Below are 27161 nucleotides of genomic sequence, written 5' to 3' on the forward strand. Positions count from 1 at the left end.
AGCCTGTGTGGCGCTCTCTAACAGCTACATCAATTTTTGCGTCAAATTATAATTCCTCATATTCAAAAGTACCTAGTTGTAAATTTTATTACATAAATGCTCACAAACATGAAATTTATAGCAAAAAATAAATTTTAAATTTCCACTTTAACACCCTGTATCTTTCGTAATATCAACATTTTATGAAAGCAATTTTTCTTAAATCGTAATATTTTAAAGTGTAGAATATACGTTTTCTTTTTGACGTGACAACGTCTTAAATTAGGTTGTGGCTCGGAGTCACCGAACGAGAGAGAGGCCCGCCGGACCGACGAATGCCTTGCGTCTCTCTCCCACTCAAACATGATCGGTCCGCTGCGTGCGCTGCACTAGAGAATTAGGCGCGTTGAATCGGTGCGTGCTTGTGTCTCTGTCTTTCTCGAGCGTTCTTGGCGTTGGAAAACCGAGAAAGCGTCATAATACAAGTTCACACGAGTGGTTAAAGTATCGTCAGCTGTGTCTGTAGTGAAAATGTGGAGTGCTTAGATTCGTCATTTACAACAACTACAACAATAAAGGTAAATAATTGTACACTAATATTTCATTATCGTAAACTATGATTGATTGATTAATTGTTAGATTGACACAAAAGTTGAGAAACTGAGTTTATAGGTTATGTAATACTATTGACAAATGTTGATAGTGTTAAGTAAATTATTAGTTTAAATCACTCTGCAATCAATCGTAATTCAGTCGATTGAGAAGAAACAGCGCGTTTCAACTGCAAAAAACTATTGTGCAATTTAATAATATTCATATCAATAAATATTCTACCGAGAAAAAGACGTTGTCACGTAAAATCTTCGCCCGTAAAACCGACTTTACAGGCAACTGATTTTTGCACAATTACTTGACCACCCTATATATATATATATATATATATATATATATATATATATATATATATATATATATATATATATATATATATATATATATAATTTGTCTTAAATCGTAATATTTTAAAGTGTAGAATATACGTTTTCTTTTTGCACAATTACTTAAGGACCACCCTATATATATATATATATATATATATATATATATATATATATATATATATATATATATGTATATAGATGTATCACATAATGACGGTATTAGATTTTTGTTTCGATACAGAGCAGCGGCAGCTTGATAAATTACTCGGCAAGGGAATCTAAAAATTGCATTCCACCTGCCGTTCATCATGGTCAAAATTCGTAGTCAGTTTCTAGTACTCCAAACGGAGTAAAGTAATAAAACATAATGGCGGTATTAGATTGTTGTTTCGATACAGGGCAGCGGCAAGCCGCTTAGTATTTCGACCTCTTTAGGTTTCCTCAGAGCGGTATAGCCACTGCTCTGAATCAAAACAAAATCTATCCCGTCCTAAACCAATAGTTATCAAAATAACTATTTACGGACGTAACTACGCCATCTAAAAACAAAAAGAGAAATCAAACGATTTCTACCTGGCGAAACCGAATTTAAATTTTTACCACTGTGCCTTCTAAAACTTGCAAAGCAAACAGCTTGATATATTACTCAGCAAGGGAATCTAAAAACTGCAATCCCTGCATGCCCTGTATCGAAACACAAATCTAATACCGTCATTATGTTTTATTACTTTACTCCGTTTGGAGTACTAGAAACTGAATTCACTACGAATTTTGACCATAGTGAACGGCAGGTGGATTATCTTGTTTCTTCTTATTGTGTCGAAAACACTTTAAAACTCATTAAATTGGTTTCTCTATTGTATTCCCAATTTTTTTTTAGAATCTGTTTCAAATTATGTACAGATTGTCGATATTACTAGTCTGAATCCATTTTTAGTATTTTAAAGGGTATATTTAGTCATAACATGTCAAAACGACAAAGAAATAATATACTTACAGCTTTCTGTAGTTATAAAAAAATGGTTAATTAGTAGATCCTCAGGTATTGAAGTTGAATTAAAAAAATAATATAACTACGTAGTCGACCCTGTAGGGGAACGGGCATTTATGTTTAAGACATGCATAAATATTTGAGAGAGTTCCAAGATATTCCGGCTTGAAAACAATTATCCGACGTCGGTCTGTATCCTTTGATTGGATAAACAAACAATAATATCTAACATCAACTTTAACCTCATGCGTTAAATTAAACATCAGTAATATTATGTGATCGCGTTCATTTTATCTTTACGTCGTTTCTATAATAATTATTACACAAATTTTTTATTTCTGATTTTAAAATGTCGGGGTACGCTTTATTAATAAATGTTTTGTTGCTGAACCATTTTCTTCTAGTGGAAGTTCAGGGTGGTTTTCGGCGATTAAAAAGAGAAGACAATATAACAGAAAATAATATAATAGAAGTTTTCCATGACTGTAAATGTGTGTATTACTATCAGTGCGATGCTAATAATAGAGTGATTACAAATGGTAAAAATTTAATTGACGTAAGGTAACTGTATTATATTAATTTATTTTAATATCTAGAAAAAAATGAAAGTGGTTAAAAGTGTAATTAAACACGGCTTAGTTTATTTTATTATTTGTTTCAGTTATCTTTTGGTGTCATTTTCCAAACGTGAAGTATTTTGAATTATATTTGAATTGAACAGAGTACAAGGGGAATAACATATTATTTTAAAGTGGACACAAACCTACTTCTAAAGATATTCGTTTACGAAATGAAATTCAACAACACAAAAATAGTCTAATCACAGTTTGATCATGAAAGAATATACCTATTCCGTGTTTTTTTCTCAGTAAGCCGTCTGCTCTGCACCGGTCGTATGCAGTCAACTGGTTTATAGCGCATTTTACAAAAATCATTATACTTCTTCTCCTTCTTCTTGTTCTTCTTTTTCTTTATAAGCAGTTTTGCTTGTTCATTGGTGGATTGATATATCTATGAAAGGTTGTTAATTCATCTTTTGCACGGTCGTCCGATACTTCTTCTACCGATTGGTGATTTATCTCGTGCTATTTTGACCATAGGATTTCTCAAATTCTACTTATGTCATTATTTCATTCTTTTTCTGTTTAGGGTCCATTCGTTTATAAACTGTAGGTTACATTTTCTTCCAATGTCTTCACTGCTCTTTCGGTTTTTAGCGTATTTCCTGTAATTCTTCTCAGTACTCAGTAATCAGTATCTCTGCCGTATGTGAATTGTGGCTGTGTCGGGTATTGTTTCTGACGCGTATGTCATTATTGGGCTTATACTGGCTTTATAAATTTTGAATGGACTTCTTTGTCCATGTCTCCATAGCTTAACAGTATAATTCCAAGGTATTTTATTTCCATTACTTGTTCAATACTGATGCCCTCAACTATTTTACATCTGATTGGTTTTTTTCTAATTACTATAGTTTAGTTTTTTAAGTTGAGATATAGTGTTATATTAAATTATTTTGCTCTTATGTTAAATCTATGGACTGGTCTTTGTAGACTATCTATATCTTGGGCTATCAATATGGCGTTATCTACGTAAATATATATATATATATATATATATATATATATATATATATATATATATATATATATATATATATATATATATATATATAATAACAAAACACCAGAATACAAAACAAAGATAAAATTAGAAAGCTTACAGGATGACTCTGCTAGACACATATTCCAAAAAAGAATAACAGAAAGAAGCAAAAACATATATGTCACAGAAAGTGATGGAGTTGAAAAAAGCTAGGTACAAAATAAGTCTAATATCTTAGCCTCAGCTAAGAAAGTTCTTGGTGAAAGAAATATAAATAACAATAAATCATTCCCAAGGCAAAGAACTCCATGGTTTTGTACAGAAAAGAAAAATGTAAATACACAATAATTATAAGACAATAAAAAACGAAATATATGCACTTGTAAGAAGAATAAACAATGATATAACGTTTGTCGAAAGTAATAGAACATGTTTTTTATGGTCTGTAAAATAAAATATGGCTTTATAATAGGACAAAGAACGGAGGTAGAGGAACTAATAGCCTTAAAACACATAGAAAACGATACATGGATTGACTATCTGTTCCAACTGTTGATAGTTGATAGAGTTACTATCAACAAGTCCTCGTAGACACTTCGTCTCAGCAACTAGCAACCTCCAGTGAAGTCTTACGTTGCCATGTTATTTATTCCTGTTGTAACTTAAACATCATAGTATAAAGTTAAAAAATGTAACTTAAAGTTAATTTAACAACATTAAGGTAAAGGGTTTTTACCCATATATTTAGTGGCTTCAAAAATGTACATCCAGATAGCACTAATGATGAAATATTAATTCTGAAAACCTTCTGTGATATAGCCCAAAAGGGTTTTTAATATTATACCTTTTATAAAAGAATTTTTAAATAAATATTTTGTCTATAATTATATGGAAAAGGATAATTCTTATCCACAAAAGTTAGATAAATTTATTTTCAAAGTATGTTCATATTTAATGGCCACCCAATTCTCTTCATTGATTAATTCTTGATAATTTGACAATAGCTTTTTTATTTCTTCGTTCATTCCTTCTCCACATGTTATTTCTGTCTTCAGCCCCACAGTTATTTCAGCTTGTGGAATTGCTTTGTTATTTATTTCTATACTTGGGGATATTTTGAGACATTTTGAAAAGATGGTATGTTATGATTGAGATTCATTGCTTTTTATCTCTATCACGTCTTTTCAATGTCCCTAATACGTCTTTGAAGAGATTCGGTAGCTGTTGCAGGATTATTATCTGTGACTAACATAGAAGTGTCGTCTACAAATGTTGTAGTCATTACATTTTCATTTATTGGTATGTCGTGCGTAAATATCAAAGATAATGTAGGATCCAGAATACTACCTTGAGAGACTCCAGATCGTATAGGGTAGATTTCTGATGTTTCTGTTTCATACTTAACGCGGTAAGATCTTCATTCTAAATATGATTTTAGTAAAGTAAACATTAATTGTAAAACGTTTAATTCTATTTTCAAGAGCAACCCTTCATGTCAGACTTTATCAAAAGCCTGACTAACGTCAAGAAAGAGTGCAGAACAGTATTTTTTCCTTAAAAGTTTTATTCACTATATGAAGATAGTCATTGAAATAACTATTTTAAGATAGTTCCTGTTATAAATTTATATCCTGGAGCTTTTTTTTATTTTAACCTATATTTAATAACATTTTTAACTTCTCTTTTTGTTACTGGTTTAATTTGCTCACCTGGCTGTTGGATTACTGCTAAACTTAAACGTAAATAGCTTCATCTTCTTCAGCACTGGCAGAGGGTATAGGTTGGAAAACTTCTTTAAAATATTTTCCAAATATCTCTGCTTTTTCTTAATCTGTTCTCCCCATAAGCCATCTGAGTTTTTTAATGCTTTGATGTGCTTACTGGGCTGCTTTAATTTCCTGGTGGCCTGGTTGTTTAAATTTTAATTACTTACTGATTTAACGTTATTAATGATTTTACGAAAACTGTTTCTTATAAACCTTAGCAAGTATATTTTCCATTTATTCATGTTACCCGTTTCAGAATTCTAGAATCTTGTAGAGGTCCAATGGATTCGTAAGATATCTTTTTGGAGTAAGGTAAAGTGCCCAAATACCGCCCCCTTAAGCAAAATCTTAAATTCTGAAATTTGATTTAGAGTTATGATAATGGAAAAAACTGATTTAAGTAACTTAACTCTAGGTCTCAGAGTTTTGCTAGTACGATTCTACTAAATAAAATATCCTGCAGTAAAAATAAATAAATAACAAAACAAAGCAAATTTCGGTCCTTTAAAAATGGTATCCCAATTCCGTCCCCTACCCATTCCTAGTTAAAATGTATCATTTTTTTTTAGTAAAACATGATTTAAACCGTACTAATATCTGTTATAATAAGTTTATTGAGAAAGGAACATGTTTATACATTTTGATACATAAGTTCTATCTATTTACACCTCCAGACACAAATCACAAACAAAATTTTTGACCTTGGTTGAAGTTAAACACATCTCATGGCACCATCTAAAGCATTCCGAACACCTTATCCATTTTGCTCTTCACTTGACTTGTAAAAAACGTTTTTCACAAATGGCACATAATGCATCTTCATCACCAGAACTATCCTCATCATCGGTTGATACCAGTGGAACTTCTGTTTCGTCCTCAGAGTCACTTGAATTTAAATCCCACTTCGTTGTTTTCTTCTTGGGACGTTTGTTCAATGATGTGTCAGGATTTTCTTTATCTTCCATGATGAGACGTTTCTTAGCCTTTGACTGCCTCTTCTTTTCTGCCATTTGTTTCTGTTGTAACGAGATTTTAAGAGAAGTTTTGTGAGGAGATCCAGAGTTACCAAGAATGAAGTACCGGCTCTAGAAGATGAGGAAGTTCGATAACTGTAACATTCTGGATGTCTCGTGGACTGACCACTTGAAGTGGGACTGGAACATTCTGGATATCTCATATACTGACCGCTTGAGGTGGACTAGAGCATTCTGGTTGTCATTATCCCGTCCATTGGCAAGTACCTCTTACTATTCAAGTTGTCTATCAATAAAATCATGCTCCTCAAAGACATCAGAATTAAATGGATGGATCTCAGTCTTCCTAAACCCATTGACGGAGTTTCAAGAGTAGCTACACAAAGATACGCCTCACAAAAGAGACTGGATATTTGCAGTTTCCTGACAACTCTATTTGGGTTACTAGCCAACCATTGTTCTATAGCTTTTGCGTATCTAGTTTTCAAAGGAAACATAAACAATACATATAAAGGCTGTGTCTGTTGAGTGTAGAGGAAGGAAAACTATAGATACTCCTGACTCTCTTGCAATGGGAATAAGTTCGAGATTTTTAGTGTGGGAATAGTGACCATCAAAGATAAGCACAACAGGATTCTCTTTTAATGGGTTCACAATGGAACTGAAGTGTTTAAACCACTTAAGAAACAATGGTCCAGTTACCCAACCTGAATCTGGAGCTCCGTCAAGCAATTCTTCCTGCCACCTTTTAAGTGGAAATATTAACAAGGGTGGAATATACTGGCCTGCTGCTGACATACAGGTTATGATTGTGGTTGTGGATCCACATTTAGCAGATCAAGTTTATGTACTTGCTTTTTCCCCTTACAGGTTACTACTCTAGTAGCTTTGTGATGGACTACAGATCCCTGTTTTGTCTACATTAAATATTTTTGAGGGGTCGTTTATTTTCTCGAGTTCAGGCTTCAGGATAGAGAAATACTTGTCAACATTTTCTTTTGTAAATCCTTTAGCTCTAGCTATTGACAAGTTCTGTGGTCGTCTGAGGGAAAGCTCTGGATTGGCATTTGAAAATGAGTCTAACACACGTTTTGCCAGCAGCCTCTGATTTATTCGAGAAAGGGTAAGGTACTTGGTTTAAAATGGCTAGCTGGTAAGCCAATCGCCTGAGGTCAGAAATAGTCAGTCCATAATAATGCTGCTCCATATCCAGGCAGTGTTCGACAAGACTTCTCTCGAGGTTAGCTGTAAAAACTGGCTTCCTTCCAAATTTTGATTTCACACATTCCTCTGGTGTGCGGTCAGATTTGACATAATCTTTTAAAGTAGCCGTCGAAACACCAAAGGTCTTAGCAGCTATTTTATATCCCATTTCTTTATCTTTTACAACAGTGATAGCTCTCACCATGGCATCAAGATTCCAGGCTTTACGTTGTGACATCTGAAAAAATTTAGACCTTGTATTGCTTTATCAATTTAAGCAATTCTTAAAATTTTCATCTTTTTCACAGAACTCTAAGTTTAATAACAACATTACTGTTCAAGACTATGATGTCTACATGTTAAATCTATTAAAACATATCGAAGAGTGATTAATATCCATAAAAAATAATTTAAGTAGTCAGGAAAAATTTAAATTTATTGAAAGAAAAATATATGAAAAGATTCCTAAATCCGTCCCGGGACGGATTTGAGAATTTCAAAGGGGACGGACTTAGGAATGCCGTTATATAAAACATGGCCGCTGTTCGTGACGAAGCGACTACAACTAAACGGCTGTGACAAATGAAATATAATACTCAAAGAGCATTTCTATTATTATCAATCGATAAATTAGTTTAAACTTACCTTTAGGCGTCAATATAAGTATTTAAAGTATATTACAAACTGTAGCAAGCTATCACATAAACTATTTATGAAAAATTTAATGTTAAGTGAACAGAACAAAGAATCCTACGTCACTGCCACTGCCACTAGTACACTGGCTCATTTTAAAGAGTTTCCTTACTCTCTCGCAAGGTTGCACTATTGTCCGTAGAAGTTACAGACAGTGGGGGACGAAATTAGGACAGGGAACGGATTTTGGGCACTAAAGAGTCTCCAAAAAGTTTTTTCTGTGATCTAGTCAATTGCATTCATGCAAGATATTGTTGAATGTTTCAGGTTAATTGATACAGAGTTTGTAGCTCACGTCTTCATAAAACAGCTCAATTGTATGCAGGTGTCCCTTGACTGAAGCATGCCTACGCCTACTGAGAAAACCAGTTATAATTCTGAGCGAATCGTTAACAACATACCTGTTGTTAAATATTAGACTCAGTTCACCATTTTAAGTAAATGTTGTACTTAATAGATCTAAATTCAATATATATATATATATATATATATATATATATATATATATATATACTAATATAAAATCATTATTAACATAAAATAATAAAAGAATTTCACATTTTCAAAGCGTTTTGTATTTTTTTGGTTCACCGTAGGAACCAGTCAACTATTCATTTAACACGGTTATTAATTCAGTTAAATTATATTATGTAGAACGACACATTTACACAATATGAATACAAATCAATTTAAATTTCCAGAGCAAAAATATATTAATTCTCATTATAGTATTATTTTATTTATCGCGTTGTTTTGTAAAAATTATGTCTACTACCTTTAGTTAATTAAAGCCTATTAAAGATAAATGAAACATCGAGTCTTTAAAATAAGTACGATAAAAAAAACGTAATTAAACAATGTTATAACGTAGTAAAATAGAATCATTCTCAAGAATTACGTCAGACTAATAATAATTTATGTTTCGTTAGAATATTTATTTTTATTTCTTTAAATACAATGTTTTATAATTATAAATACACACCTCAAAATAATCTAGGCGACAAAAACAAAATGCGATATTACAGAAGGATTTTAAATAATTTATTTCAAATATTTTTAATGAAAAGTTATAAAAAACTATTCCGAATATAAAATAAACATTTTTTTAGAATTATCACAATATCTCTTAAGAAAATTAAAAGAGAACTCCATAAGTCAAACAATGGTAACAAAAAAAAACTAATTTGTTGCCCCACAACTCCCAACAAAGTAGTCTTTATAGTGTATGACCTCCGGTTGTAGTTGTAGTCTCGATTGTTGGTTACTGTCCTACATCTGTAAGACAAACTCATGGTCAGATGGTCAATGTCTTGCTGCGATATTCTGTACCACTCCATTGAAAGGAACTCAAACAGTTGCTGTCTTGTAGTGAACGCAATATTTTGTTGTAAAATGTGTCTACCCAAGATGTCCCATGCATGCTCAATTGGGTTTAAATTAAATTGGGTGATTGTGCAGGGCATGGTAAAACCTCAATTTCATTATCTTCGAGGAGAATGGTGAAAATAACTGTCAAATTTAATGTGAATTTTGGGATTCTCCCCGAAAAATATTAATTTTTGGCGTTTTTCTAAAGATAATTGCAATTGTGTAACAATAAAACACTGAAAACTTTGTTTTTAAAACTTCCACAAAATTTATTTTAAACTCTTATCACTACAGCTGTTTCGGCTGATTGCCTTTCTCAAGTGATCTATTTTTGGCTTGCGTTTACACTTTATAGTCTCTAATGAAATAGGTTGAGGAGGGGAGAACTGTTTGTCTCAAGTTAGTCATTCAGAATTATATCTGTGTTTTTTAATTTGTTGAATTCCATAGATTCTAAAAAAGATAGCTTAAAACCTTTATTTTTAATGTGAAGAATTTTAAATTCGTCATTAAAAGAATGATTATGATCTAGAAGGTGAAGTGCGTATGTAGAATCTGTTTTTTTGTTATTGAAAGCCCTTTTATGTTCTGCTATTCGTTTATTAAAATTTCTACCAGTTTGACCGATGTAAGTTTTTATGCAGTCGCCACAATTAAGTTTGTACACACCACTGTGTAAGTGTTTTTTATTTTGGCTCTTGTTGTTTTTAATATATTTGCCTAGGTTGTTATTTGATCTGAAAGCAGGTGTTATTCCTTTTTTTATGTTTGGCTATTTTTGTTGATATTTTGCCTGTATATATATAATCTAGCAGAAGGTACTGGGTTTTTTCTCTGGTGTTGGAAATACTAATTTCAGGGCTTTCTTGTGTAGTTTTTGATTTAACATTTTATTAATTGTTTGTTCGTTGTATCCATTGTTTACTGCTATTTGCTTAATGATATTTAATTCTGTCTCAAAATTGTATTTTGACATCGGAATTTCTGTTAATATATATAACATACTATGATAGGCTGCCAGTTTATGTTGTGTGGGATGGGATGAATTGTGAATAGTCGTGTCAGTATGGGTATGTTTATGAAATATGGAGAAGTCATGTTTCTTTTTAAGTCTGATAATTTTTAAATCTAAAAAATTTATGGAATGATTTTGTTCTGTTTCTATTGTAAATTCAATATGAATATGAGGTGAATTAATATATGATAAAAATTGATCGAGTTGCCTGTTAGTTTCTGTGAAACATACCAATACGTCGTCTACGTATCTCCACCAATATAAAAACTGTTTGAATATGGGATGTTTTGAAATCTTTGTCTCTAGATGATCCATAAAAATATCTGATAGCAATGGGCTTAGAGGATTGCCCATTATAAGTCCTGCACTGTTATTTGTATACAACAACATTAGCAAGTTCTTGCAAATATCGTATGTCGTTTATGTGTTTTCCATCTCTTCCAGTCACTACAAAATTTCAATAAATGATAATATGATATTTAAGATTTGATTTTGTGAGTACAAAATTGGGCTATGAGATTTATTTTAAAAAAATTTAAAAACAATTAAAGGAAGGCACGCATCCTTATAAATAAAATGCTATTTTACATTTATTGTACACATAATAAAAAGTAAAATGACTTTCATATATTTGTTGTACCAGCAACTGTATTTACTTGGTTAATTTTTAGGCTAAAAAACTTATTCCCACACATTTTTTTTAAATATGTATAACTTTCGACATAAAATTATTTTATTTGACATTGCGGTTTACACATTGAAAGCTGTTTTAAAAATTAAATTTGTTTGATTAAGTATCTCGTTTTGTTATTTTTGAAAGTATGCTTGTTTGTTTGCCAACTTCGCTAAACGAGATAATTTTTTTAATTAAAAAATTGTATTTTATAAACAACATTCCATCTAGAAGTCAAAACGTCAAATAAATATTTTAATTTATAACTAATTAAGTCCTAAAAAATAATATTGTCCAGTATTAACATAACTATTTTTATTGAAACAAAAGTAAAAATTAATAAACATACACCAGTTTTAGCCGTGAAATTAATTTGTTTAGTATCACTTTCAAAAGGTTAATCAATATAGCAAGCAACGATTTTGTTTAGAATTATGGCAAGTGAAATCCCCCATAGTGCCGTTAAGATGACATTTGTAACCCAAGATGACAAAAATTAATTATAATTCAGACTTGGTCACACAAAGTTAACACATGATAATTTAATTAGAAAGTGAGAAAATCCGCCATGTGGAATTTGCAACACAATTCTGTGCGAATGTCAGTTCTACAACATTCAACGTGTTAATAACAACATTGCCACCAGCTTTATACTCTTATATAATATACTCTTATATACTTCTAAAACTTAATGTATTTTAATTGTATCGCTATTGTATCGTTAATCACCGCCTGGTCGACACAAATCCTTAAAAAACACCTTTCAAACGATTTATCTGAACAGATTCTAAATCATTACGTAAGTTTTTTATAAAAATATTTTTCTATACATATCATAGATAAATATAGTTGGGATATATTTCACTTGGGACTTGGACGTTCTCTCTCTCTCTCTCCCTCTCTCTCTCTCTCTCTCTCTCTCTCTCTCTCTCTCTCTCTCTCTCTCTCTCCTTTGTCATTTCCCCATTACTGAGGATCCTAATTTCTTTCAATACTCCTAACAATTTTTTTTATTTGTATCTATCTTCAAATGCTCTAAGGGTTTCGTAGAATGAGTCACCCGTTGAATTCTGAATTTGGTCGGACCATCTGATTGGTGACCGTCCTCTTGGTCTTGTGGTCAGAACGTTTCCAGAAACAATTATTCTCTTTAAATTATTTTCACCTCTGCGAACTACGTTACCAAAGAACTAGAGAATTTGCTGCAGAAATTTTGTGGATAGCCTTGCTTTAATTTCAAGTCTGTTAAGAAGGGGAATGTTTGTTCGATGACCTGTCCAAGGTATTTGCAGCACTCTTCTCGAACACTACATCTCAAAGGCATTCCTTTTTTGGCGCTATTATGCACAAAGAGTCCAAGTTTCTGCTCCGTATAGAAATATAAAGAAAACAAATACATTCACCAATCTTATCTTGATTCTTCGGGTTAGTTTACTATAAGTTAGGCGACTCATCACGTTTTTTGCCATACCAATGCGTCTCCAAACTTCTGCTTCGCAGTTGTCATCGTTAGTTATACTAGTTCCGAGATAGTTAAAGCTGTCTACTATCTCCTATTGCGACTGGTTCCTTAGCTAAATAGTGTTAATAAATATGTCCATCACTTTATTTTCGTCTTGTCTTTATTATTTTAAAGATTAACTTTAATGCTTTTCAACTCAACTCTTCTCAGGAGATCTAGAATTTTTGTTGGTTTTCTGCTATAAGTGTAGTGTCATCAGTAAGTCTTAAGTTGGAGATTTTTCTTGCAGCTACCGTCATTCCATCAATTCATCCTTCTAAGAGCTTCTGATCTAGTCATACTGTTGCCATATTGGACTGGTGCAGATTTTTAGTAAGTGTCACCAGGTGTATCTGTGCATCTATCTGTATTAAAATAGACCAAATATTTATACAGCTGATTTATATACAATCAAATGCCTTTTGGTAGTCAACAAAGCATATTATTATAGGTTCTTGAAATTTTCTAGCTTTTTGATAATATTTAACAATATTATACTGTCATGTGTTATTAGTGACAATTGTACGGTAGTTATCACATCTGGTAGTGACTCCTTGGTTGTGTAGTGAAGTATAAAACACGTGTTTAGTTCTTTGCACACGGGGTTTACACAGGTGACGATAATTTAGAGAGAATAATTGCTTCTGAAAACATTCCGGGCAAAAGACCAAGACCAAGACCATCATCCTGATCATCAACCACACGATCCGACCAAATTCAGAATTCAACGGGTCATTCATTTTGCAAAACCCTTTTGCATTTGAATATAGAGACAAATAAGAAAATTGAGTATTGAAGGAAATTACGATCCTGAGTAATGGGAAAACGACAAGATAGAGAGAACGAGAAAGAAAGAGAGAGATAGAGGTAGAGAGTGTGTGTGTCCAAGTCCAAGTGATATTTAAATTTCCACCTTTATTTATCTATGATATGTATAGAAAAATCTTTTTATAAAAAACTTACATAATGATTTAGAATCGGTTCACAAAAATCCTTTAGAAAGTTTTTTAAGGATTCGTATCGATTATGTGATCAGATATATATTAGAGACAAAATAGGAGGATGAAATGTTATCATTTGCTACCTAGTGACTGCATAAATTCTGCTTGTATTGCGTCAATTCCTGAGGATTTATTTCTCTTTAGCGAATTAATTTCATATTTTACTTCAGAGAGCAAGACCGTAGGTTCTTTAGGGTAGTCAGAGGGCCATAGATTTTCTGCTAAAGTCTAATTATTTCTATATAAATCGCTACAATAGTTTCGCCACGTTTCCAATATTTCGTCAGTATCGGTCTTTAGATTACCTTATTTATTCATCACAGACTACGGTATGTATTGATCTATAAAATCTATGGTCATGGGTTTGATCTTTTGAAATAAATCTTTCGGTTAATTCCGACAACAATCTATTTCTCTGTATATTTAAAACATGTAATCCACTTTGTCTTTGCGGCATTGCCTTCTCGTTTCTTTCTAAAATGCTCTGTACTCATTGTGTGTTCCAAATCTAGTTTAATGTTTTTTTTTCTGCATTGAATCACAGTCCAAGTGTAATCAATTATCCATGGCCTACGGTTTGTGTCTTTTAAATCGATATTTTGCCGTACAGTCATCTGATCTGTTCTGATCTGATCTGAGTAATAGGATTACCATAACGTATAATGAATATGGACTGAAGCTAAACACCATAAAGACAAAAGCAATGCTTGTCAATAAAACGCCAATACAATCAGAAGTAGTAACATCGTATGGAGAACAACTGGAGAGAATCAACAGTATCACTTATCTTGGTTAAAATCTAAATGAGAACTGGGACATGAGCAAAAAAATTAGAATGCGTATAGAGAAGACCAAAGCTGCATTGTTTAAGATGAAGAAAATCTTATGTGGAAACAATATTACTTTGAGTAATTGGGAAACGACTGAACTTGAGACTAAAAATTAGATTAATAAGATATTATGTGTTCTCTATTCTTTGATATGGTGTCGAAGGTTGGACTTTAACAGAATACTTCTAAAAAAACTTGAAGCCTTTAAAATTTGGATGTATCGGAGAATTCTGCAAATAAATTGGGTAGATACAGTTCGTAACGAGGCGGTTTTGCAGCGGATGAGAAAAGTTACGGAAGTGGTCAGAACAGCCAAAAATCGCAAAGTGAAATATTTTGGCAAAGCTATGTGTCATCAAGAGAGATATAATATACTCCATTTAATAATACAAGGTAAGATAGATGAAAGAAGTGGGCCAGGTCAAAGACGAACGCCATGGCTTAAAAACACGAGAGAATGATTTAACACATCCTCTGCATTCCTTTTTCGAGCTGCCGTCAACAAAATTATTATAGCCAATGCACGATAATCGAGCAGACACAAGAAGAAGAAAGAAATCTTTTGAAGTCTAGATTATTTTGTCTTTGACATAGATCCAAGTGTTTTCAGAATCTAAAGAAAACCTTAATTAATATTTAAATGGGAATAAGCCACAATTAAAGGTTAAAATACATTTATTGACGTTTCAATTTCCACTTCGGAAATCAACGATTTCCGAAGTGGAAATTGAAACGTCAATAAATGTATTTTAACCTTTAATTGTGGCTTATTCCCATTTAAATATTAATTAATTAAAAATGCCACAAGAAAATAGCTTCAAAAGAAAACCTTAGAAAGAAATCTTTTGAAGTCTCGATTATTTTGCCTTTGATGTAGATCCAAGTGCTTTCAGGATCTAAAGAAAACCTTCTTTTAGACATCCTTCTTCTTCTAGTTCCATGACCGTTATCGATCGTTGGATATCATGTTGGCTACCATATTCGCTATCGTGACTTTATTGACAGCAGCTTTATATAATGATACAGTCGATTTTCCGTACTATTGTCTTAGAATTTTCAGCCATAATGTTCTTCTTCTACCAGGACTACGTTTACCTTGGATCTTAACCTGAATGATGTAAAAGTTTATATTTTTCAGGGTGTCTCATAATGTGACCGAAGTATTCCAGCTTGAGTCTCTTTATTGTATTGATCAGTTGTGTTGTTTGGGTCAGGCGTCTAAGGACCTCCTCATTTCTAAATCTTTCGTTCCAGCTTATTCGTAGTAGTCGTCTATATGACCACATCTTTAGGGCTTTCAAACGTTTAAGCGTCGCCTCACTTAGGGTCTATGCTTCCACTCCATACAATAGCACTGGAAAAATATAGCAGTATGCCATTCGAATGCAAAGATCAATGCTAAGATCGTGGCTGCAAAGTACATTCCTCATTTTTACAAAAGTGGCTCGGGCTTGCTTCAAGCTTTTAATTTCTACGGTTGGATCCCAGCTGACATTCATATTACTGCTGGGAGACACGGGTTTATCTATTCTGTCCAGTACGGTATCTCCGACTTTTATACCGTCATCCTGTATTATCATATATTTAGTTTTCTTAACGTTGAGTTTTAATCTATAATGATCACATGTTTGTTTTATTTTGTTCATTAGATTTTGAAGGTATTCTCCGCAATTAGCAAGCACTAAGGTATTGTCGGCATATCTAATTTTATTTAAAGTTACACTATTAACAATAATGCCTTCTGTTGTCTCCATTAGAGCTTCGTTAAATATTTTCTTCCTAAGTCTTGTTGGAATTCATTGATTTTTGAGGAGTTTAGGGACATGATTTTTCTTAGAAGTCTCATTTTACGAACTTAACAGCGAAGTCGGAAGTTTAATATTAGGCGTTGATATTTACGCAGCTTTTACCTAAAAATAATTGGAGTATAGACTCGTTTTGAAATGTTTCATACTAAAAATTAATTATTAAAGTAAACTACTCTTAAAAGTTTATTAGTTACCTGACAATTATATATTTTATTGTGTTATTCATGTCATGTATGTGCGTTTTCAGTTTATGTAATTAATAAACTAATTATCTAATACCATTTTATTTATTCCACACAGATTACAATCGTCACGAAACTAAATAACCTGACTATGTTGATTTGACTACATGTATGTTCATTATTTTTAAATTTATATTTTAATTATATCTTTCAGAATGGGTGAAAACGCCCCTAAACCAGAAAACACGACCAGAATTCAATGCAAAGGAGGAACATTCGAAGGGGAGCTCATCTGCTGTAAAGTTAATGGAACTGAAAGCACTACTGAGAAAGTAATTGCGGATAAAGACCATAATAATTCCACTGTTGATCCAACGCATCAGTGCGGAACTCAGAGAACCAAAATTAACGTCAGAATTATTGTCGATGAAGACAGCGAGGAAGAAATCAATCCACTGGATGGAGAGTTTCCATGGATTACTGCTATTTACAGAAAAAATAAGCAAGGAAAATGGTATTTTTATGCCAGTGGAACGCTTATACATCCCAAAGTCATTTTGACAGCTAATCACTATTTCAATAGGTACAAAAATTTAATTAATTGATAATAAACTTTATATAATATTAATTTTAAGAAAGAACTTTTAAGCAGGAATACCAATTTTCAACTATATACTCCAGTCGTCCATACACCAAAAATTATACGAATAAACTGAATGTGGCTAAGACTAAGAGCTAAGAATGTCATAGAACCCCAAAAAATATGCAAAAAAGTTTATCACTCTTACCTTACGCAAACGGCAAAAATCAATTTATTAGCAATCTGTACGCCGTAGAAATAAATGTTTCAAATAAAAACAAATAGCTGAGATAATTTTAAACAAAAATATTTATTAGCACTTGTTATGTAGAATTAACAGTTCCCTTAGGGAACATTTTTGCTATTTTTTACGATTCTCATTGAGATCAATAACATTTATCACTTCCATTGACCACTCACTATGGAGTTTCTATTGTTAGAGTCTAGTCTACAAAACCTATAGCATTAAATTTCGGTTTTAATTTTTGAGGCATTTGAAATATTCTTAAAAAACGCTGAATTTAAATTTTCACAGTATGAACGATCTAAAGCGTTTAAAATTGCTTATTTTTGATTACACAAGTGCGTTTTTCGAAATATCACAACTTCAGCTATGCATTTCACTCAGTACCGTATTCTTGGACGCATTTCCTGTGACGTGCGATCGTTTGTAATGTGTAAGTTTAAATTCAGCGTTTTTTTTTGGAATATTTCAACTGCCTTATGTTTTTTGCCAAAACTCAAAGTCAAAATTTTATGTTATAGGTTTTGAAGGACTCTAACAATGGAAATTTTACAAAGACTGGTCAATGGAAGTAACAAATTTTATTGATCTCATGAGAGTTGTAATAAAATGGCAACAATTGCGCACTGTTTATTGATTTTACACGTTTATAGAAACTAACTTCATTTTCGACAATATACAAAAATTGCATACGAAAACTGTAATCTTTACCTTTAAAACTCATTTTGATATTTGTCGATAGGATACTCTAATCAAAAGGTATTGAATTTTTACAGTTCAGTCGATACAAATTTTATTTAAAATTAATTTCGTGCGCCTAACTGACATTAAAAATCGCCGGCCATTTCAAGCATTGTTTCTGAGAGAACGGTTTATTACGCAAAAAGTGCTAATTAACATTTTTATTAAAAATTATCTCAGCCACATTTTTTTAACATTTTTTTCTACGTCATACAGATTATTGGTAAATCCCCCCGTTTCACTTTATAACGGGAGGTAGTAGTGGTACCGTTTTTACATATTTTTTGGAGTTCCAAAAGAATCACATTCTCGGCAAAATTTAGTCTTGTTTTTAAAGATGAGGGATACTGACATATTAACATTACATGTTTAGGTCATAATTAATACTCATGGGGCACCAGTAGTAGCCCTTATGCCAAAATGACTATCAATAAAAACTATTATTAAAGTAAAATAAATACCAGCATGTCCCTTAGTGGCATTTTTAAAACATATAAAATTGATTAAAAAGTTAAAAATTAAGCTGCATGTTAAGAAAGTGAATCAAAAAATTCAATTCAAAAAGAAAATGAAATGGGGTTATTCGGACATGTTATTTCGATTTCAATACTCGTAGAGTTTACGCACTAATACATAAATGTTATTTATTAACTTTGTTAACATTCTGTCTTAAGTTAAAGATAAAATCATTCTAATTTTTACAAATGTTTTTTAAATTCAAAACAAGTGTGCATAGATTTTTAAGAAAAAATCTTAATAAGTTTACCCTAAACTGGGGATTAACTGCATTTTGTTACACCAATGAACCTTAACGACATTATAAAGAATCATAAGACCTACTTTGACATGTCAGCGCGTGCGTTCTGGTAAAACAGAACCTCACATGTGAACTTTCCAACAATCAAAAATTTAATTATTGGCGACAACTCAAAGAATTAATTCTTTTAAATGTATTTGCATTAGTTTTTTAGGTCAGCCTTGGCTACCCCTTTACGTTTCAAGTTCAAAGCAACCATACGTTTCCAACGATAACTTTTTTCACATAGTAACAAAAAACCACTATGTTGTTACTAGCTAAGTTTTTTTAACATCCTAACTCTACAATTATAAGTTACGGTGAGATCTCCAGTGTTTTTTTAAATAGATAATATATGGTAGCTAATTATAATTTCTTCTCTTTCTGCCCTGAATAAGCCAAATTAATTCTCTTTAATGAAAACGTTCGGCGAAACAATTGATACTCATTGAAAGTCTTTCTTGCAGATTTCCCCAATATTTAAGAGTTTTCTATATATATATATATATATATATATATATATATATATATATATATATATATATATATATATATATATATATATATATATATATATATATATATATATATATATATATATATATATATATATATATAAATATCTTTCTCATGTTGCCTAGACTGGATCTACTTTCCTAGGCGACTGATCCATAAAAAATAAAATAAGATAAAAAAGTGTGAATGTGAGAAGATGAAGAGAAAATTATCTGGTATTTTTAATACAAAATGTTTCGTGATCTATCTTTTATTGCCGTTTTGTTGTAAGATTAAATTAGCAAGATTTATCTGACGTAAATGCGGAAATATAGAATCACAGAATCTGTTAAAACCCAATTACAAAAACCAGTTTTATGGTATTTGTTCAATATAAACGATTATAACAAAAAGTAATAATACTACATAATGTACTAAGGCACCGAGTACTGATCTTATTTTCCTTATGGAATACTTTAATAATAGTTTTTACGGTTGTTACAGCTTTGTAACATATCGCCAAAATATATTTCTCTCTTAATACGGTTCTAATATATTTCTTCATTAATAACAAATAGTACGTCCGTATACAATGATTCCTTATACTATTTTTATGTATTTTACTATAAAAAAAAAGGTTGAAAAATAGTTCTCATAAATATCTCAACTGGTCTACATCTGCATCTCATACTGCTTCTTTGTATATATTTGTATCGTCAGTTAATTTAGGTCAGGCTCAATAAAAAACTGAATCGCCCCAAAAACAAGTAATTTTAGCACATCCTTGAAAACTCGATTGGTTTAATGGTCAGTCGTAAAATCTTTTTTATAACCTTTTAATTTGAAATTCGGCCATGTTAGGAGAGGGCAGAGATACTCATTATTGCAGCTTATTATCCTAGGCAAAATTCGAGGAAAGCGAAATGTGGGAAGACGAATAATATTGTGGCTTAAGAACTTGAGGCAATGGTTTGAATGTAGTCGTGCAGAACTATTTAGAGCGACAATCAACAGGGTTCGCCTAGCCATGATGATTTCCAACCATCGATAGAAGATGGAACTTAAAGAAGAAGAACGAAAAAAAACTGGGTTTGCATTTAAAGATAATTTTTTGTATTTGTATGTAATGTAAAAATATGTAATTGTAAATGTCCATTCACATTATAGCTAAGGTCACTCTCTGCTCACGCTCAGTTCACGCTAGAAGTTCAGTCAAGTATTTAATTTAATTTATTTAATTTAAGTTTTAATTAAGGTTATAAATGAATAAAATTGTTCGAAGCAATAATTATGCTAGTTTTGATAACTATTTATGAATTTGCCATGGGGCACTCCCAAGATCAAAGTCAAAACGCAATGCAGTTCTTAAAAATATGATGGGCCATCAGCTTAGTGATTTGTGCGAGATGGGATGGGTTGAACGTCACAATGGTGTTCTTCGATTTCAAAATCTGCTATATCTAAACATGACTTTTGCATTGATCTTGCACTATGCCATGGAGTGGTTTTTTTTCAAAAGATTTTGATCGTTTTGAAGATTTTGAATCGAAAGCGAGAAAAATGAAGATTTAAAATCTCGCTTTCCTAAAAACGTTAAATTTATAAAGTTTCTCAATTTTATTTCCTAAGCGATTAAAAAAATCTGACAGAGAGTCAATAGTAAATATTGTTCATATTCTTGTTGATCATATTGTGCTTTTTTTCAATAAAAATTTAACTTCTGTATATAAAACTCTAAAAAAATTGTCGAATTGTCGGAAACCGTTAACTTTTATTGGAATTGATGAATAATGCCATTGGAACACTTCTCGATGAAATATATTGATATAAGAAGCACTTATGTTGAAAAATAAAACATTTGAAAGCACAAGATCTTCTTCTCACAACCAAACAAGAAATTGTAAGATTAATGTGCTTCCTATAAACACTAGAGTCTATTATTTATAAGACTATCTGTCACCTGTATCACATAAAAAATTGGTTTTTGCATGTTTTAGGTATTTTTCTTTAAATTTTTTGCAAACCCTTGATTTGTGAATTATTTAAATAAATATACGTTTACTGTTCTACCTTTTTCATGAGAATAGATTTGTACCATTGTTTATTGTTATTATTTGGTGATTATTTTTATACTATTTATAACAATTTTATTATAGGAAACATGCCAATAACTTCAAAGTAATCCTAACTGGTAACATAGAACTAACTAACATTGGAAATAATATTAAGAACGAGCGGAATGTGGCAGAAATAGTAAACCATCCAAAATATTATGCAGGTGCCCTTTACAATGATGGAGCTCTATTGATATTAGATAAACCTTTCGAATCTATGAATACAAATTCGATAAATACCCTGTGTTTACCACCTGACAATCTTAGCATGAATTCTGGCAGATGCCTCGTCGCAGGATGGGGAAACGGATCCGACGAAGCAGGTAATATATGAGTTTATTATTATAATTTGTAATATTTTAAATAAATGTTAAAAAAAGTTTATAAGTTGCTTCACAAATTGCATCCACAGCCGATGCAACTTATTGTAAGTTCAGTTTGAATAATTATGTAATTTAATTAATTTTAAGATATCAATTTAAATTATTTATTAAATTAACATAAGTTATTCATCATAGCACCAACTATTTGGGAAAAAGCAATAGCTGGTAATTTTTAGATGATATCAACAACACATTAAAAACGAAAAAAAAACTGTGTTGTAAGAAATGTGACATATTTATTTCTAATATGAATCTACTTAATGAACAACGCATCGGAGGACCAATATATTTTAAGACTTATTAAGGAATAGAAAACCTTCTGCTACAAGTGTTGATACAGTATTTTTAGGAAGAATATTAAAGAGAGGTTATGTAACAGAACCATCTGTAAATTTGGAACAATGGCGTTGTTGTAGCGAGGAAATGGGAAAATAATTTTTCCAACATCCTACCAGGGGCTACCAGGCAATTGCTGCAACTGAATACAAGGAACGACATGATTCAGTGGGGAAGATCCTTCATCAAGAGATAGCTTTTAAACTGGGACTTCTCCAAACAAACCATCTTCCATATTATCAACACGTTCCCAAGAGTATATATATATACCTACATATATACATATACATACTATATATATATATATATACACATATACATATATATATATATATATATATATATATATATATATATATATATATATATAAGAAGAAACAGGATAATGCGAGTTAATAGTAAAACAATAGTATATATATATATATATATATGAAAGTAAAAGATTGCATTTCATTTCAATCGGAACTCCACCATTGCTCTACACGTGTTTCGAGTTATTCAACTCGTCATCAGGAGCACTTGTGGAAGTTCAACTGAAATGAAATGCAGTCTAGTATTTGGTTATTATAACCAAAATAATAAGCCAGGTACGCTAGCAGCGACATCTATAAGAAGTAACAAGAAGTCCAGAGACCTCTCTCTGATAGTAAATTAGGTGAACCGCAAATTCAAAGCCTCTTACTAGAGACTTTTAACGACGCTAGAAGTACATTTTTACTTCAACATGCATCTACGATTCACCTTTGAAATTACTATCTTTTTCGAAAAAAGATAGTAATTTCAAAGGTGAATCGTAGATGCATGTTGAAGTAAAAATGTACTTCTAGCGTCGTTAAAAGTCTCTAGTAAGAGGCTTTGAATTTGCGGTTCACCTAATTTACTATCAGAGAGAGGTCTCTGGACTTCTTGTTACTTCGTATAGATGTCGCTGCTAGCGTACCTGGCTTATTATTTTGGTTATAATAACCAAATACTAGACTGCATTTCATTTCAGTTGAACTTCCACAAGTGCTCCTGATGACGAGTTGAATAACTCGAAACACGTGTAGAGCAATGGTGGAGTTCCGATTGAAATGAAATGCAATCTTTTACTTTCATTTAAACGTCTTTCTCTACGTAAAGAGCGAAAAAGATAGTAATTTCAAAGGTGAATCGTAGATGCATGTTGAAGTAAAAATGTACTTCTAGCGTCGTTAAAAGTCTCTAGTAAGAGGCTTTGAATTTGCGGTTCACCTAATTTACTATCAGAGAGAGGTCTCTGGACTTCTTGTTACTTCATATATATATATATATATATATATATATATATATATATATATATATATATATATATATATTGTTATGCTATGTAAAATTGAGAATAATATTGGTTTGTTTTTTTTTAAATAGTTCAAAATACAAAATATAAGTCAAATAATTCACCTAATAAACTATAAAAGATATTTCGAAGAAATGAAAGTCCATTATCTTTGGATTACCTGTAGTAAACAAAATTTTTAAAGATATGCATAAATTATTTTCTTTGTAAAATATATTCGAGTGACGGAGCTTAAGTGAATTGAACAATACGACCGGGTTTTCCAAATGGACTTGTACAGTGAATAAAGACAATAGGGTAGAATTTAGAAATTATATATCTCCGTTAGTTCTTAAGAATTTGTAGAAACCGATTAGCATGTTAATAGTTTTTAGGAAATTTATAATTGTAGGTAAAATTGTTGTTTGTCATCTAAATGGTAGATGGGGGGAAGTATGAGGAACTCTGATTGGAGGACATTGAAAAAGAGGGAGATAGCTATGTAGGAATGAGAGTTTAGCTGGATTTTTGAGGGAGAAAAGAGAATCAGTTGTTTTCCAAGGGTGCAAGACGAACAGTCGTGTTTCTTTGGCGATTCCCAAGTGATAGTAAGCATTAGAAATGAATGTTTGTGAGTTTTATTACAAATATTGTAAGTCATACTTTTCTACTTATATATTCCAAGAGTCACTGTTTAGGCCGGAAAGAGAGATTCAGTTTATCGAGAAGAGAAGAGGCTAGCATTTTTTGAACGATACGTGCATCTGAAGGAGATCATTGAAGACGAGAGGCTCGCAATAATTTGTTGTAAGATTGCTGATTACCTAGGGAACTGCTAAGAATAGATAGTGTAGGCTACAAGGAACAAGGATTTGGACAACTCATCATCAGAGGGATAGTTTTTTTTTACCATTCGTCAGTTTTTCCTTTATCAACAAAGTTTTTTTTTATTGCTGCAGAAAAGATAGAAATATTTATCAGGAGATATAGAACAACAATTTTGATTTGAAATTTTAATTTATATAGAATATAACATTAATTTTTGAAGGTTCACCTACGTCGAACAAAATTTTGATAATCCTTATGATATGAGATATTTTTTGTTTAAGATATTTGAGTGTGAATTTTATTTCAATATATAATTTTTTATCATATATGTTTATTATTCCGGTATCCTTCAGACCTTACCTATCATATGTAAAGCATAGATATTGAAGCACGAATATAACCCTGAGATAAGAGAATTAAATAGTGTGAATTGCATTATTTAAATAAGTTTAATTAATTAATTAATTGGCTGATTAATTGCTTGGCGCACCTCTGACTTTTAATATCACATTAATTAATATATATATATATATATATATATATATATATATATATATACTAAAATCGCACTGTGCTCACAGATCGAACATCATGAGTTGGCGCTACAGCCCTTCGTAAGCCCTGGCCTGCCTCAAAACATTATTATCTTTCCCTGTCTAGTGTCTGTCTTCTCCATACCCTTACTCCAATCTCCCTTAAATTATCTTGAACATCGTCCAGATACCTGAGTTTAAGTCGCCCCTTTTTCTTCTTCCGATCGGCATACACCTTCTATTTAGCATTGTTATTTTAGTAGGATCACTTTTATCCACCCACATAATGTGGGCTACCTATCTCAAACGGTTTATTTTGATGGTTTTCACGGTATTTGCATAACCAAAAAGTCTATAGAATTCGAAATTATATCGCCTTCTCTACAGAATTTATTCGTTAACTTCGCCATATATGGTCCTTAATACTTTTCTTTCAAATATTCGTAGTAACTCTTCATGTTAGGTCGCCATTGTCCATATTTCCGATCCGTAAGTGAGCACTAGGCATATTATTGTTTTATAAAGTTTGCACTTTGTTGCTATTGACATATTTCTCGCTCTTAGTTGAGGGCCTAGGCCAAAATAAAAGCGGTGAGCTATGCATATTCTTTTTTTTTTATTTCTTTGGATATGTTATTTTTGCAGTCAACCAGTGACCCTAAGTAGCAGCAATTTTAATATAGCCGGCGTATACACAGACCAAACAGTAGCATACAATAGACCAGATCTCGTACTAGTTAATAAATTAACGAGACAAACAACACTACTCGATGTGGTGATACCTAACAACAACAATCTGCGTGTTAAATATAACGAAAAGATTTCCAAGTACAGTTGTCTGGAAATTCAAATACGAAGACAATGGAGAATGGACACTATTCAGACAATACCTATTATTTTTTCTACTAATATAGTCATTCCGAAGATCCTCCTAGAAAACATAAAAAAGCTGGGTCTAAATGAACATATCTATAAGATCGTGCAGAAAACTATTTATACTTCTCTCAACGTCCAGATGTGTATGATAATTTTTGGGAGATACTTCGACGTACCAAGTCATCTAGGGCTCGATAGCATGAAAGTCCCACCAGAGCTGAATCCTTTTGATACCGTAGGTATCTGAGATGAGTGAATTCTACCCTTAGAGGGAGTGTGAGCCGTATGGCTAAATCTGGATAATAATAGTAATTTTTTCGGGGCTTTTTCCAAGATGACTTATTAAGCCCACTATATTTCTGTCTAGCGCTAAACCCTCTATCCCAGCTACTGAACTCCTTTGGCTCAGGTTTAAGCATCAGAAATAAAAACTTGTAGTGGTGAGGCTTAATCATGAGTTGTATATGGATGATTTGAAATTAGTCGCTTTCATTCGAAATCACCATAGTCGGGAAAAAGGTTTAGCCTGAAGGATTCGATATGCAAAATGGCCAAAAAATTTTAGTCATGACGGCATGACTAAAAATAATATATACTATGTAATCTTGGAGTAAAGCAAGACCAAAAATTGACGGTCGGTCAATTATTAATAGTAAACCTTTTTGTGGCCTGGTGAAAGAATTTTCTGGTCCTATTCATGGTGTTTTATAACTCTGTCGGCCATTTGTAACTCTGTCTTTCCATGTCAATCCATCTATTAATCTGTAGCATATTTTTGTTCTTAGATATAAGTTTTTTCTAGTTGGTCTCCGCTATTAAACTACATACTGAGACTGCACCATGAGACTTGTCATGCTTCTTCACTAGCTGCTGGCTACTAGTGACCAATGACCATAGACAAGTAGTAGTGACAATAGAGTATACACAAAAGATCTTTTATATAGCAGTGTGAAAAGGTTAACGAAGTCAAACGACCCATTTATCTACAATTTCGTTTATTAAGTTTAAGTCATATAATAAAACATATTTCTTTTTAGGTACACAAATTTTGAAAAAAGTGGACTTACCAATTGTTCCGTTCGATAAGTGTCAAGAACAGCTCCGGAAAACCAGGATGGATAGCGATTATATTCTCCACGAGTCATTCATGTGTGCAGGTGGAGAGAAAAATAAAGATGCCTGCAAGGGAGATGGAGGAAGTCCTTTAATGTGTTTACTTCCTGGACAGACTAGATATTTTGTTATGGGAGTAGTTTCTTGGGGTATCGGTTGCGGAACCGAAAATGTTCCTGGTATTTATGCCAGTGCCGTTAAATTGAAACCTTGGATATTAGAAGAACTGAAAAAAAGAAATTTAAAGTTATAGGTTTTTGTATGTTGTATATAATATATGCTTTTTACACATTTA

The 27161-nt window shown here is 31.9% G+C and overlaps 1 protein-coding gene across 1 annotated transcript; it reads left to right on the top strand.

The window, feature by feature from the left end:
- The first annotated feature begins 2067 nt into the window (after window positions 1-2067).
- Window positions 2068-27161, top strand: LOC140435798 (phenoloxidase-activating factor 2-like). Its single transcript, XM_072524515.1, has 4 exons — window positions 2068-2472; window positions 16745-17113; window positions 21543-21823; window positions 26791-27161. The coding sequence occupies exons 1-4, from the start codon at window positions 2261-2263 to the stop codon at window positions 27117-27119; spliced, it is 1191 nt and encodes a 396-aa protein (XP_072380616.1). The 5' UTR covers window positions 2068-2260; the 3' UTR covers window positions 27120-27161.

This window comes from Diabrotica undecimpunctata, chromosome 3 (genome assembly GCF_040954645.1).
Source record: "Diabrotica undecimpunctata isolate CICGRU chromosome 3, icDiaUnde3, whole genome shotgun sequence".
NCBI classification, from domain to species: domain Eukaryota; kingdom Metazoa; phylum Arthropoda; class Insecta; order Coleoptera; family Chrysomelidae; genus Diabrotica; species Diabrotica undecimpunctata.